This window comes from Narcine bancroftii, chromosome 5 (assembly GCF_036971445.1).
Source record: "Narcine bancroftii isolate sNarBan1 chromosome 5, sNarBan1.hap1, whole genome shotgun sequence".
Classification (NCBI taxonomy): Eukaryota; Metazoa; Chordata; class Chondrichthyes; order Torpediniformes; family Narcinidae; genus Narcine; species Narcine bancroftii.
In genome coordinates, this window is record NC_091473.1 from 168,952,195 (window position 1) to 168,968,426 (window position 16,232).

The 16,232-nt window shown below is 36.2% G+C and overlaps 1 protein-coding gene across 22 annotated transcripts in view; it reads right to left on the bottom strand.

The window, feature by feature from the left end:
• The window catches only part of cacna2d3a (calcium channel, voltage-dependent, alpha 2/delta subunit 3a), a 732,424-nt gene that overhangs the window by 216,036 nt on the left and 500,156 nt on the right, over window positions 1-16,232 (bottom strand). For all 22 annotated transcript variants that reach the window (XR_011358017.1, XR_011358016.1, XR_011358018.1 and 19 more), the window contains 5 exons: window positions 15,045-15,128; window positions 12,535-12,606; window positions 3,694-3,755; window positions 3,526-3,593; window positions 103-148 (listed from right to left, as the gene is read on the bottom strand). Coding sequence is in view for 18 of the 22 variants with exons in the window: in XM_069939674.1 (XP_069795775.1) it covers window positions 103-148; window positions 3,526-3,593; window positions 3,694-3,755; window positions 12,535-12,606; window positions 15,045-15,128 (332 nt within the window). In the remaining 4 variants the exon portion in view is untranslated. The remainder of the gene's footprint in view (window positions 1-102; window positions 149-3,525; window positions 3,594-3,693; window positions 3,756-12,534; window positions 12,607-15,044; window positions 15,129-16,232) is intronic.

The window sequence follows — 16,232 nt, forward strand, 5'->3', positions numbered from 1 at the left end:
TACAGATCAGATGTGGTTAGTACAAAAAAGTGACACTTCAATGGTGCAGACATATAATTTTGTGGTATCAGAGTAAACAATTTAGACCACAAGGTCTCTTACCATTCTTCCATCAATGATAAATCAGGGTGATCCAGGTCATGCAAACCTTAAGAAAAAGTTAATAAATTAAACACCTATCACCATTCATCAAGATCCATGCAGTTTACCATCAACTATCTGCGGTTAAGGACTGCAAAACCTCTCTGCTTCTTGTCCTATGTGCTGTTATATTTTATTGTGCATGATTTCCTATTCCTGGAATTAGCTTTCACTATTAAATGTCATTATTTTCCCATTTTAAAACACATTCTGATCTGATGAAAATGCTTTGGTGACTGGAAATCTGTGAAGTTTTATTCCAAATGCAATGGGGCCCTTATTAGTTTTCCCAACATTTTTCCAGCAGCTGATTGAAGATGCTATTCAAGCATACTATCACACATCTTCTTGCAGGTTGCCGTCCACAATGGAGAGCCATTCCAAGTTGTGCTTTGAATATTCATAGGTATTGGAAAGTTGATGCCTAAATTTTGCAGAAGAGAGACTGTTGGCCCATTTTGGAGATATCTGTCAGACTGAATTCCCAACTCCACAGCACATATGAGAAATATTGAGCGAGTGGAAGTGGAAGGGAGATGGTGTTGACAAGGGGTGCTATCTTTCATGGAGGTTGGTTTCCAAACGCTCAAGTTCAGGTGAGTGCAGTTAAATCATTTAAAAGTCCATTCTGTTGCATTTTACATTTTCCTCCTTCCTTTAGTTCAGTTTTTCACTGATTCATTTTCTTCTTCCCTATTCCTTTTCCACACTTAAGAGATTCCCAATGAAAATCTTCTGGGCTCAGTTGTTTGGAAGTCAAGGGAGAATCTTGAAACATTCTCAATTGACTTCTGCACCTCTGAATTTACAGAGATTGGTGAAATTTTACTGCCTTCAGCATTGTCCTGATGAAGCCTTCTGAAAATAAAAGGGGAGCCAATACCTCAGTATTTGTGCAATAAGTTATTCATCTATAGATACAAAAAGTAGCTTCAAAGTATAATAGATTGCTATCCTTATTGAAATGTGTGGAATTCATGGTACAATTCCAATTAGAGCCAGAATTCTGGCTAATGGAGTTGTGGTGAAAGCTCAACTAATTATACTTGAGGTTTAAACATTAATTAATGATGATAGACTAACTTTATATTAACTTGAATTTCAAGTGATACAATGGAAGCTGTTAAAGATCATAAAGAATGCAATAATGCAGATGAATGAAAATGTTTCCTATGGTAATAGATCACATAGGTGGAAAACAAGGTCTTAAAATTACAGCAAGGCAATTCAAGGGAGAGATTAGAAAGTATTCTTCATATTAAAGGGGTTGGGAATGCAATCCTCAAAGCAGATGAGAGTAGAACAGAATTGAGGTTGATAGATTTTTGTTTGGCAGAGATATTAAAGAACCAAGAAAGACAAAGAGAGTTAAGAAATAGATTAGTAATGAATGGCAAACAGACTCAGAAACTGAATGGCCTATCCCTGTGCTTATCTCCTCAAACCTGAGTAATATTGATGCAATATAATTCCTTTCTCATTGCATGTCATACATTGAAAATATAATTTCTAAATTTATGATATTTTAATAGGAAAGGATAGACAACCCTGAAGATGGCTGTGGCCCAAATAAACTTGCAAAATGAAGATAATTGGCAAAGGAAATTCATCACAGCCAAGTGTATGATGAAGCGCTATCTCAGTGGCAAATTTTCAGGCATGGAACCTCTGCTCTGGCCATTACTTTGACTGGAGGTGGAGTGACAACCTTGCAAGCTCTCAGAATCTTAGTTTGGGCAACAACAGGGCTCTGGATAACACTGTAAGAAGGCTCTAATTCTGAAATGCTTCTGACTGGTTTTGACAGCTAGCTAAGCTTTGCCAGCAGTAAAGCTGCAGAAAAAAAATTAAATATGTACAGTAAAATCAATTAAAATTACTTAAATAATTAAGATCAAACCAAAACAAAATAACTTACTCCTGCAATCCCCATTGTCCTACAATCCTAATGGGAGTCCATGGGTTCTCAGAAGACTGCGCCATCTGTCCTGATGGTGGATCCAAGAGGCTTTACCTGTTCCCACCTCCAGAATGATCTGCAGCCTACGTTTGCATTTATTTGTCACAAAATAAATTAAAACTGAACAGGATTCCAGCGAGAAGACAAGCAGGTTATCTTTGAGATTCATACAGCTGAGTAAAAAGCATAATTATAAAGCATCAGATTGCAATTTAAAGGAAAGATCAATTAGCAGCATATAAGGGTGGTGTTAAGGCACTGATATGGGTTCATTCAGAATTTTGATAGCTTTGGAGAAACTCTTTAAACTTGCGGTGCACAATTTCACACTTTTAAACTTTCTCCCCATGGAGGAGGGAGAGAAAAATGAGTCCAGCAGAGGATAGATCGGTCAGTTTGCTGTCTGCCTTTCCCAGCCAGCAGAAGATGTAAAAGTAAAACATGAAAGTCTGTAGGCCCCGTGATTGAAGTAAAACACAATGCTGTGGAAACTCAGCAGGTCAAACAGTATCTTTTATATAGTAAAGATAAAGATCGATAGCCAACGTTTCAGGCTTGAGCCCTTTATCAAGGTAGATGTGGATGTAGGTTGAGATGCAGATATGTAGATGGAAGATGTGGATTGAGACCATGGACGGGAGGGAAGTTTGCATTATGTTGTGAGCTGCATTCTGTAGCTTCTTAAGATCTTGATCAAAGTAACTCCCTTACCCAAGGTAATGAATCAGTAAGTGTTCTTTTGACGGTGCATCTGTACAAGTTGTTGAAGGATAGGGAGGTGTGCCGAACTTTCTTACTCTTCTAAGAGCCGTGATTGCACTTTCTTCATGGTCATGTAAATGTGTTTGTCCCAGATCAGGTTATTGGAGACATTTATGCACAATGATTTGAGACTATCTGAACTTCTCACCTCAGCACAATTAATGTGGTTAAAGGGTCCCTCTCTCCTGAAGTCAATGATCATCTCCTTCATCTCATCACCCGTTTCCTGTGGCACCATTCATACTGTCTATAACCACATTGATCTTACAGTGCACTATTCTCTCCCTAGTTACTCGTAGAACCTCTTGGGATTATTCCATACCTTATCTGCCAAAATTATATGATGTCTCTCTGGTGTGTATTCCTCTAAGAACTCAATGCCAGCTGCCTGCACCTGAGTATATGTCTCATTCCTTTCTTTGAACAGAGAGTCACTATCTCCTGTCGTCCAGGGTTCCCTACTCCTGTCAGCCACGCTGTTCCCTCCAACAGACATCAGCCAGTGCATGTTCCGCCCAACTGTCGCCTATTTTTAAAAGAAACTGTATCAACACATCAAATTACAGTAACGCTTCTTGTTTCTCCATCATTACCAATTTTACTAATCTGTTGGGATTTCTTCTGCTTATATTTTCAGTAACATGTTATAGTTTTGATCATACCTTCCTCTAGAGTAACATTTCCCTGGAGGAAGTACTTCCCATGTCCTCGAGATAAAGCCACACCTAGACTATACAAAGAAGATTGGAGATAATTATATGTTGGTATTGAGTAGCTTTATTACTTCAATTCATAAAAGATTGGCAAGTAGAAAAAATGATTAAGCTTACCTGAATGGAGTGCCTTTGATGTCTGTGTAATAGTAATCATTCGTCATCACAAAGACTCGCTTCTAACATGAAAAATAAAGTAGGGGTAGTAAGTGGCAGACAAATAGTTGGATATTCTATAAGCCTCAATATATTGCTTCAAAAATTGTAAATCATTTAATCACTGCCACCTTTTCTGCAAATACCATTGAGACTTCAATAGACCTATCACTTCTACAATACTATCCTCTGCAAAATTATCTGTTTTTTGGGTACCATACAATAAATCCTGAGCACCAAAGTTTGAAATTTGAACAAATAATTCAAAAGAGCAGAGTGATTAAAATTCTTCTGTATATTCTGTTTTGAAAATGCATGGTGCTCTAAATCATAGCTTTAATCTTAACAATTTCCACTACAACATAGCTATTGAACATATACCTGTCATTCTATCCATTCTTAAATTTAGGCTTAAAAAATAAAATTCACCCGTGTATTCTTAACACACCTGTCTTACGTTTTGTGCAATAGCTTAAACAGGCTAATGACAATGCACCAATGTCAAGGGCAACAACATAAGCTCATATTAAGTGAACATTAATGCAAAGTTTTAACAGTGTAAAATTTTAAATTATACCGTCAAGTTTAAAATAAATTAAAATATGGTTTTACAAAATATGACCTGAAACTAATTATGGAGCAGTGATGAAATTAAGTTTTTTAAGGATGAACGCAAACATTTTTTAAGAAAGTTACATGATGCCCATTAGGTGTATACAAATTGTAAGTGATTGAAACACAGATCATTGAACTGCTAAATCACATGTGAAGCAACTCTCAACCAATATTAGTGGATTGAAATGGATTAGAGTGATTTGGGTTTGAATGTAGAGAACGAAGACTAGCTTAAGTAGACAACTTAGTTAGCATGGACAAGTTGAGCCAAAGTGCCTTTTCAATGCTGTAAGACTCAAAGATGGAGCCTTCACCAAAGGAGAATAGGGGAGGCAATAACTACAATTCGGGCAGTCAGAGATCATGTTGCGGTAGAAACAGGAAGCAGGAACCCAACCCTCCTGGAAATTTGATTAAAAAGAGTTATTTAAACTAAGTTTTAAAAGTCTAATGTGAAGAAAAATAATACTTAAATATTTTGAGAATGTCACCCAAGAAAATTGTTTAAAAAGTTATAGGAACCTCCAGAATCCAATGAACAAAAGAAGAAGATCAGGAACAGAGGCCTCTTGCACAACGGAAACCATGAGCAGGAGTTCAATTCCACCCCCCCCCCCTCCTCCCCCACCGTGTGAGTGGTTCGCCCATTGAGGCAGTCAGAGGCACTGGAGTTGATACAGAAGAATCTTCAGCGGCAGCTGGCATAAACTGGTACTTTTATCAGCTCTGGGAGATACTAGCTTCTGCAACACAACTCGGAGGAGGAGGAAGAACAAGACATTACAAAAACAGACACTAGCCCTTCTAACACTTGCAAGCAATCCCAGGAATTAGCTGCAAATCGGCCTTTAAAGTGACTATTGTGCAAGCAAAATCAGTTCAACGCCGGCATAGGATGACATCATCTCATGCCGGGGATCGATGGCCTCAACCCCTAATACAATCCTTGCCGTCTGCAGACGGCGTTGCAAGCAGGCAAGTATGAAATGGGTAAATGCATTGTGGGATTGAAATTATCCAAGATTTTGCGAGTGCAGGAAAGTGAAGGAAGAAAAGATTAAAATGAAGGTATAAAATTTGCTGTGGGAAAGTTGCAGAGAGAGAGAGAGAGGAAATAAATAACAATGAATAGCAATAAAAGCAATAGTGGACAATTTTTAAGTAGCATGGGAAAACTGATTGTGCTATAGCCCACAATTTAAAGACTGTGGAAAAAAACAATAAAGCAATGGTGGGCCTGACTTGCCAGAATGCCGTGAGCAGAGAAACCCCTCAATGAATGCTCCGTGAATGTAGATAAGCATACAGCCCTTTCTCTGCCGCATGGGATTCTGGGAGGGCAACTCTGCCATTGTTCCCCCACTATATAAGTGTGTGCTACAGCACAACAAACTTCTCCACACTATATAAATTGAGCACTAGAGCGCTACAAAGGTTCCCACACCATATAAATTGTGTGCTAGAGCACTACCAACTTTCCCACCTGTTTTAAAAATTGTCCACTATTGCCATTTATTGCAGCACTTTCTCACAGTCCCTTATAAAGGTTTATATAGGTCGGCATCTCAAGAACAGGGGCTGATGGGCTCATAGAGCTTCATTATGTTATAATGAGGCATGATTAATTTTGTTCAAATATAAGATGGTAATTTTGATCAGGATTTAGGACAGGTCCACCATCGCTCAATGTTGTCACGATGACACCTATCCCCGTGGATGGCTCCTTGCAAATGTGAAAGCCAAACCCCCCCATTCCTATCCTGGGACACCGAACGACCAATTTAGTGGGATGCAAGTGTGAAAGGGGCTACTTCAGTGATAGCGACGACACTGAAGAACAAGAAATGCCTGCTAAAGGTAAAAAGTCAACAGATTTTAAAACAGGGTACAATTGATAATCTAATGAAAAATTTGAAGAACACAAATAAATGAATGAAAAAATATAATACCGTTGTAAAAAAAATTGCAACTTTCAATGGGTAAAATGGATGAAAGAATTAAGGCTGAAGAAGAAGTGGAAGATATAAAGGAAAAGTAGAGAAAGTAGAGGTGGATACGGATGCATGGGCTGTCGAGAAAGATAAAATGTGGAAAAAGATGGGTGCACTGGAAATTTTCCGCAGAAGAAACAACATTAAAATTGTTGGACTCAAGGAAGGCACTCAAAGTCAAGATCGTATTCCAAAAATGGATACCTAAAGTCCTGGGAGAGAATAAAGATGGATAGAATATTGAAATTGAAAGGGCACAAAGAGCCCTTATACTGCGACCAGCATCAGACCAAAAGCCACTCTCTATATTGATCAAGTTCTTAAGATATCGGGATAGCGAAATATATATTATATGTTGCGGTGGAAGGAACAAAAGAAAGAGGTAATCCGCTTGACTTTGAACGAAGAAGAGCATTGTTTTATCTGGATATAAGTGCGGCATTACTGAAATGAACACGAGAATTTAATCTGGTTAAAAGCTCCCTCTGGCAGAAAGGGTAGAGATGCCTGTTGCTTCATTCAGCAACTTTAAAAATTATTTTGCCAAATAATGACATAGAATTTTTTTCACAATATAAGTGTGCAGAACAATTTGTGGAAACATTGTCGAATATTAGATCACAAGGATTAATTAAAGATTATGGTGTGTGTCTTTCTATTCTTTTTATGCTCAGATACACTCTGGGTTACAAAAAATGATTAATTACTCAATGGAGAATATCCTGGGATTTGGGGGGGGAGAGGATAATGAGGGACTGATTTCTATTATACTATGTATATTTTTGTGGTGAATGCCATAACCCATACAATGTTGGAGGGTAGTGTTGGATTCTATATTAACAACGCTGGGGGGAGGGGTGGGGTTCTTTATTTTGATGTATATTGTGTATGCTATGTTATAATTGCTTTAACTATATTCTTTTTCTTTCTTTTCTGTTTGAACTGTTGGAAGGTGTGTTCCCCTTCACAGAAACAACTTACTGGAAGAGACGCACAGGGAGAGATGAAGGGGAACATGTAGACGTTATGAAATACCTCTGTAGAGATGAATAATGCAGTGAAATACATGTTTTAATATTAATAAGTTAAATGGGATGGTGAAGAGAAAGAGAACATTTTCATGTATTTAAAAAAATGGGAGTGGATGAGGCCTCATTTGGCCTCATCAAACATTTAAAAGAGATTGGATATGGCAGGTCTTTGCTTCTTCATTTAATTTAAAAGCAAGAGGAGTGGCAATTTTGATGCACAAGAATCTTCCAGTTAGAGTACAAGATAAGGTGATAGATCCTGCAGGTAGGTATGTTATAGTGCACTGCCGAATATACTTAGAATCCTGGACCCTTATGAATGTATGTGTACCAAATATTGATGATGAGAAATGTATTTAAGAAAGATTTCTTAATTTAGCAAATATTTTAGCAGGAGGTAATTTCAATTTTTGTCTGGATCCAGTTTTAGCCAGATCAACGAGAGCAGTAATGAGGACAAAAGCGGCAAAAACCACTTTGGTATTGATGAGAGATCTAAATTTAGTGGATGCCTGGAGAAGAATTCATCCAAGAGAAAGAGATTACTCTTTTTTATTCAAATAGACATGATTCCTATTCCAGGATGTATGTATTTTTAATATCAGCTCAATTACAAAGTAGGATTATAGAAGCTGAATAATAAAGCGAGAACTTTATCAGATCACTCACCTTTGTTACTGACATTTATGACGCCATATAATTTTTTTTTAAATCAGTCGAGAGATGGCATTTTAACTTGTCGTTGTTGAGGTCAGATTTTCATGATTTTATTAAAATACAAATTCAGATATTCTGTCAGACCAACTGCAATTCACCTGCCAATAAATTTCCTATATGGGATTGTTATTACATATAAATATTTTTTTAAAAGAGATAGATTGTGGGAGTTTAGTGTAGGTCACTTCACAAACAGAAACTTACACTTTACATTTGCTGAAGCCAGACATTCAGGCTCCCTGACTTTGCAGAGACAATGAATTTCAAAAGCAGTTGCAAATGGAAAAGTCCGAGCTCAAGTGCTGATAAAGACCTTTCAAGGATTGGATTTGGAGCTTTGGGAGGAGTTCTGGTTTTTACAAGGGGGGAGGGGAGAGAGGGAGAGAGAGAGAGAGAGAGAGAGAGAGAGAGAGAGAGAGAGAGAGAGAGAGAGAGAGAGAGAGAAGAGTTCTGCAGTAGCTTTTGAGGCTGCAACATGACAAGCTGACAGGTTTGTTGAAAACCCCATTTTGAAGATGGGTTGTGAGTTCAGCCTGTTTAAAACCCTTGTAGTCCTTACAAGAGAAAATGGCTGGCTAGAGTGTTTCTCCTGAAATAAGGGAATCAAGAGGAACTCTGTGGTGACCTGGAAGAAGAAGTTAGTATTTGGAAAACCTATGATGGGGCAAGTTTCTTCGGCAAGACACTGAAGTGACTGATTGGTGGGAATCAGTTTGTGTGTGTCCACCAAAAAACAAATATCTCTCTGAAACCAACAAGAACCTTCCTAACCAGTAACCATTTAACTTTAAGCACCGGAGTCTGTTGAAAATTCATAAATGTTAAATTCTGTGCACAGTATAAGAATTACCTGATACCGGTGAACTTGAAGGTGTGAGCAGTGAATGATTGGACTTTCCTGAACATACACACATCACATACACATGCATTTAGAATTAGAAGGGGGTTAAGTTAGGTTATGTTAATAGTACTAAGTTAAAGTTTAATCCTATCTTTATGTTGAAAGAAAATTAAAAGCAACTTTTGTTTAAGCAACCATTTGTCTTGGTGAATTTCTATTGCTGCTGGGTTTTGGGGTCCTCTGGGCTCGTAACTGGATGCTTTGAAAGCATATTTAAGGGGACAATTTATAAGTTATACTTCTAAGGTTAAAAGAGGTGGAAAATTGGAAAAATAAATAACTAACAGAAAAAAGTCCTGCAAATGAGGGAGTCTGAAGCAAACTTATTAATAGAAAAGAATAAAATTGATAACAAAAGCTAAACAGAAGTATTATGAATTGGGTGAAAGACTACATAAATCCTTTCTTGAAACCAGAACAGATCTCAAGAATGATTACTGAGAAATGAATGTGACCAGTTATAAACCTCAAGAAATTAATGAAGCTTTAAGACAATTTTACTCTAAATTATATCAATCAGAATCTCAAGGAGACTTTACTAAAATAAAAGAATTCTTATCACCAATAAGACTTCCAAGATTAAATTTGGAAGAACAGGAAGAACTAAATTGAATGAAGGCATTATATAATGAACAGAAAGCTAAAGTGGTGACTAATGGACAAATTTTTACATCTTTTCAGTTGCCAAGATCTGGTAGACAAGGATGTTTGCTATCTCCAGCTTTATTCATTTTAGCTATAGAGCCTCTTGGAGAAGTAATTCATCATGATGCAGATAGTAAGGGATTTAGGGTTAACCAGGAGGAATACAAATTTAATTTAATTTAATTTAATTGCTGATGATTTATTGATATATTTGAAAGAACCAGCAAATTTGGTTCAGAAATTAGACTGAAAATTGGAAGATTATGGAAAAGTTTTCAGTTATAAAATAAATTGGTACAGGAGGGAGATTATGCCTCTTACAAGAGGAGTCTATACTCAAAGAGATACCGTATTTAAATGGCCAGCAAATAGGATAAAAATACTTAGGAATACATATGGATAATAACTTTAAAAATTTATACAAATTGAATGATTTACCTTTACTCAAAAATATTGTTTAAACATATGGATAGCCTTACCCTAACACTAGTGGGAAGAGTCAATTGAATTAAAATGATGTACAATATCTCTTTCAATCACAGTCCATACCATTATCTCAGAGGTTTTTTCAGGAGTTGAATAACTATGCCAAAAGATTATTTGAAAGGGTAAGATGCCTAGGGTCTCTATGGAAAAATCAACTTGAAAATATGATCTGGGAGGCTTACAACTCCCTAATTTTAAAAAATTATTATCGAGTGACTCAAATGAGATTTCATACTTTCTTTTTTGAGTAAGGAGATAAACCAGCATGGGTGAAAATAGAATTGGATAAAATAGAAGAGAGAATGGCAGAGGACTTTATATATAAATGGGATATGAAATTACTAACTGGTGAGAGAGAAATCCCTTTGGTAAAACACTTAATCAATATTTACTATTGATTAACAAAGTGGGGGGGGGGGGTGTCTTATCTCTCAAAACTCCCCCGACTCATAATAGGACAATACTTTGTACAATGGGTAACCAAGTTTTTGAAATTTAGCCTTGTAAAGGAATCAGATTGTTTATGACTGAGGACAACTGATGTCATTTGAACAATTAAAAAAATAAGAATGGTATTCTTAACAACACGACCTTCTGCTATTTTCAAATAAGAACATACCTAAGGGATAAATTGGACCCAACAATGTTTTTTACCAAACTGTAGTGATGTGGAGACTATGATCCGAAAGGGGAATACAAAGAAATTTACTTCAGCAATGTATCTCTTACTTCAAATGGGAACCATCAAACAAGAGGTTCATAAGTCCAGACAGAGATGGGAATCAGACTAAAATGTAAGAATAGATGAGGAAATCTGGTCTTAACTATGTCAGAATAGTATGACTAATATGATAAATTTAAGATCTAGATTAATACAATTTTTTGCATCAATTATATCTCACACCATAGAAATGAAATTCAAATTTATCAGACGATAAGATGTGGCAAAGAGGTAGGAACTTTTTTTTAAACATTCAACTGGTTATGTTCTAAAATGAGACCTTTTGGTGTCAATCTAGGAAATTTCTTAGAGCAGATGACACAAATTAAATTTCCACAAAACCCAGAATTATACTTACTGGGTAATACCTAAATTGAAACTATCTAAATGTCAAATAGAATTTGTTAAAATTGTCATAATTTTAAAAATTGCATTGGCAGTGGATAGAAAGTGTACAGCAGTTGCATGGAAGTCTGATTCACATCTCAATATGGCATGTTGAAATGCAGAAATACATGGTTGTATTCCCCTTGAGAAAATTATCTATAACTTAAGAAATAAGTATGACATATTTTTACAAGTTTGGCATCCATATTTACAATTTTCAGGAGTAAATCTTTAATTGTGTTCTGCCTAACCCTTGAGAACTGCATTGATCCTCTCCAAAGAAAATTAAATAGAACATCAATTTATGATCCTTGGAGTGTGCAGTAGCTTTCAGCAATCCATTCTACTTTCTGTTCCTCGCTTTTTCTTTATATCTACTGTTTTCTTTGAGCTTTTTTCTTGGGTGGATGGAGGTTGGGGCATAACCATCATGGAGTAAATACTGGATTTACATTTGTACTTGTAATTTTTAATTTTGTAATTGACTGCATGTACGGTCCGAATTTTTTAATAAACTATTAAAAAAACCATGATGGATAGAGAGACATGTTCACTGCACCAAACGGCAAGGCACCTGAATGAATGAAGACTCTATGATAGTACAATTAATCCATTCCTTTTTCTCCAAGGATGCAAAGATCTCCAGATCGAGCACTCCACATGGCAAAATAGTCAATGCCACAACACTCTTTGCCTGAATAAATTTCTTCTACTAAACCTTTATTCTTTCAATGATCATTTTAGATCAATACTTCTCAGCAACCCGAACACTCCATTCTTTTCATAATTTTAAAAAGCCCAATCTTTACTATCTCTTCCTCACTGGAAATATGGATCTGTAATTTCTCTTCCTTAATTTCCATTCTTGGTGCCATTTTGAAAAATTATGCCAAAAACCCTCTCTGTTTTTAATAATCCTTTAGCTTCATTAAAGAAAACAAATAGTACAGTTGACTATGACACACAATAGACAGCATTTTGATTTTTACAAATGGGTGATATCAATTTTATTTCACTAATTTACCTTGATCTGAAAAACAATTTACTATTAACATTCAAGTATTGGATTCAAATTCATGAAAAACATGAAATCCAGGATGTCTTATTTTAGTTTAAAAATGTTTTATCCTTCTTTACATTATCAATGAGAATTGTTTCAAAAGGGTATCTTGTTAGATGAATCTAAACAGTCAGTAACAAATCATCAATTTTCCCCTCAAATTATTTGGAGAAGCCTTAACAGAAGATAGAAATGTTTTGCCAAAATGTTTATTTTTGATTGATCAGAGGGAGTAAAAAATTGCTTACCCCTTTTTCCACAGTCTTTTTCACCACCATAGAGAACGTTCCTGTTTTCCGGTTTACCATACCATTGCGAAGCTACAAGATAGTGCAGATAATTAATGTTCTCACAAAAGCTTTTCAATAGTTGCCACAGAGACAATATTTTTAACCAGCTTTATAGTGTTTTGGTAGAATTTAATAAATGAACTTTGAATGTTGAAAGCAAACCAACCATGAAATCAAAACAATTTAGACGTCTTTAATATAAAGATATGTACTTTCAGTTTGAAAATTAAATGTGAAATTAATTGCATGGAAAATGCTGGAAATTGCAATTGATAACAAAAACTTTCCAAGTAGGACATGAAACAAGTCTTTCACAACCTTAGTTTTGTTTTTTTTTGTTGCTTCTAATTATATAAATAAGGTGATCATTACCTCACCAAGCAATTATTCTACTGACGCCTTTGTTTTACATTTAGTTTTTTTTATCATAGCTTCAGTTTTTTTTTGTGGAATGACATGAAACTCAGAAATGGCAGGATCTGGCCTCAAAAGACATCAGATTCTGGATGGACATATAGGCTGTGTTGCTGCTTTCCCTAGCAAAAGGCAGCCCAGTTAGCGCAACACTGTTACAGCCAGAGCTGACTGCAAGGAGTTTGTCTGCATGGATTTCCTCTGGTTGCTCCGGTTTCCTCCAACCGTTCAAAACATACCAGAATTGTAGGGTAATCGGGCAGATGTGCTGAAAGGGCCTGTTATGTCTAAATTTAACTTCTACATTTAAAAGTCACTGGCATACTGTTACTGAAAGAATGCTGTGGATTAACAGGATGAAAGTGAGGGCGAGAAACTTAAAAAAAAAACGAATGGAGAAAATAATGGGACTTAAATCTCACTGCCCTGGAGAATATTGATAGATGTAGAGGCAGGAATTGTGCATTTAGAGTGTGAAATTGTCAATTTTCAATCCATTGTTCAAATGAGAAAGTGTGGAACAGAAAATCCACCGCAGGACAGATCTGACCAGAATCTCAGAAGCACCACAAAGATTTGTCTTTCATAGATAATATGAAAAGTAAGTGAGATGGAAATTAATGAACAAATGAGAGAAAAAAAGAGAATCAGATTGTGGGACTTTATTGGAATTCAAAAATTTATAAGTGATGTACCCTTGATTACATTTAATGAGTATGATTTGCAGTTCTGGGCACCACACCTCAGGAATGCTTTGAAAGTATTTCAGTGCTGATTAACCAGAATAATGAAGGGATAAACAGTTCTAGTACGCTGATTGGATTTGTCAATTTGGCTGCAATTGCTTGAGCATGGAAAGCTGGAGTAGATCTAATCAAAGAGTTCAACAGGCAAAAGTGAATCAATAGGTTAAGGGGAATAGAAGAAACAATTTTATCATTTGGCTGAATCTAAAGCAACTGGGCATAGTCTTAAACTTGGTGTAAATCCACTGAAGAGTGAAATCAACATGAAACAAAAAAACGTACAAAGTCTGGAATATGAATATTGGATCTTTGGGGCACTTTAATTTGTTTTGAAACCAGAGAGGTGGTTCTTTCTTAACTTTATGCACAGAGTTGGGGAATTGAAAGGCTTATGTGGCGTGTTACATACCACTAATTGAAGAATACTACAGGGAGCCCAAGCTATCTTCACGACATTTTCATGGACCCTACTTGATGCCAGCTGGTTTAAGAATAAGTGAGATCCAATTGATTGTCTCACTATTTATTTATATGTACTTTTAATAGAAAAATAATTTTGATTGTACTTCTCTCCTTTATTTATTATTTGGAAAAAAATCACAATATAAAATGACTGCTGCTATTTTCTTCATAAATTCTTCTAGCAACTTAGTTTTTAATTGATTTTGTTCTTTATGGGTGGAGCTAAGATAAATGGAGCATTATGTATATATATATTTTTTTAAATTGCAATGACTACAATGCATTTTAATTACATTTTTTCATCAGGAAATCTTACAAGCTGGCAATGGATAACAGAAATTTGGATGCATTTAATTTAGAAGATTAAAGTGTACTCATGTTTGTTGTTTATCCATCTAAAGCAGTGGTTTTCAAACATTCTCTTTACACTCACAGACTTAAGTAATGCCACTGGTGCTCTGTGATTAGTAAGGTGGGATGTGAGTGGGAAGGTTGAGAACCACTGCTCTAGACCCAATTGTTACTGAAATCTTTTGCATGAGAAAAATTGTCATTGGCCCATTTCCTTTGGAGCTATGAAACCGTGCTCATAACGAGTTAATGAGGGGCGTTTAAAACAGTGGTTTTCAAACTTTTTCTTTCCCCTCACATACCACCTTAAGTAATCCCTTATAATTCACAGAGCACTTATGACATAGGGATTACTTAAGGTGGTATGTGAGGGGAAAGAAAAAGTTTGAAAACCACTGATCTAAAGGATAAAGAGCATATAAGCACAAAGTTAGAGACTTGTGCTTGAAATGCTATTTTGCATTAAATAAATATCCAGACAAAATCAGGACTTACAGTATTATCCTTGTCTTCCCATTCCAGTTCAGAAAGGTCAACACTCTTATAGCTGGGTTTGATCCTCCTTTTTCCTTCTTCATACTTAAAATAAAACAAAAGGTCACAGTTCACTAAGTTTCATCATCTGAGTTGGAATAGAGATTGTACCTCCACACTGCAGCCTGGAGAGCAGCTCTCCAACTACTGAGAATGTTTTTCTACTTTACTAAAACATCTGTCTCCATTGACTGGAAGGCAATCTGGAACAGACCCCTACCAAAGTTTATCTTTGACCCTGTTTGCTTCGTAGCATCAAAGCCTTGCCAGAATCAATGGCAAACATAACCAAATGCACCAAATGAAGACGAGTGAGAGGTACTGCCTCAAGAAGGCACCCAATAAAGGGTACTCATCACTCTAGTAACAATCTCCTCTCCTCTTCTCACTACTACTTTCAGGCAGAAAGTACAGAAGCTGAAAGTCCAGCACCTCCGGGTTAAAGAACAAGGTTTTTTTTTCTCCCCCCAACAGCTATCAGTTTATTGAACCCCTTTGTACTATCCTCAATATAAACTACCAAAACAATCAAAAGATCTGACTGCACTATTGAAACATCGCTCTTTTTTGCACTAAATGCAACTATAAATATGTATTTATCTACCCTTTTATAGTTATCTTTTTTTCTATCTCATAGCCAATTGTTGCCATTTATTTTATAGATTTATTCTTGTATCTTACGTACCTGTGTGCCTGCAGCAAATAAGGCTTTCAGTGCATCTATATATTCTATTTATATTTATGACAATAAACTCTGATGCCCATCCTCAATGAGAGCCAATTCCAGTAGACTCCTGTCAAACAAGTCTGCTGCATTGTCCAAACACAATTTTCAATCTTCCTCATGACAATATTACACCTCACTTCCATTAAATGTTCTTTTCTGTGAAAATGGAATTACTCTTCAGAACAAATGATAAACTATTTATCATACAGCAACTGCACTCCAGAACCAAAGTCACCTGAGTGTCAGCTGTCATTTGCAGACCATGCTTGTAAAACTTGCATTTGAACAGGTTGTTCAAGTCATCTGAACGTACAAGTAGATGAGCCTAATATGAACATCTACGAGACAGACATCCTCTACCAATCTGCCTCCATGGTTCAACAAGTCCGAGGCAAGATACTTTAAACTGTGGATCATTTCCC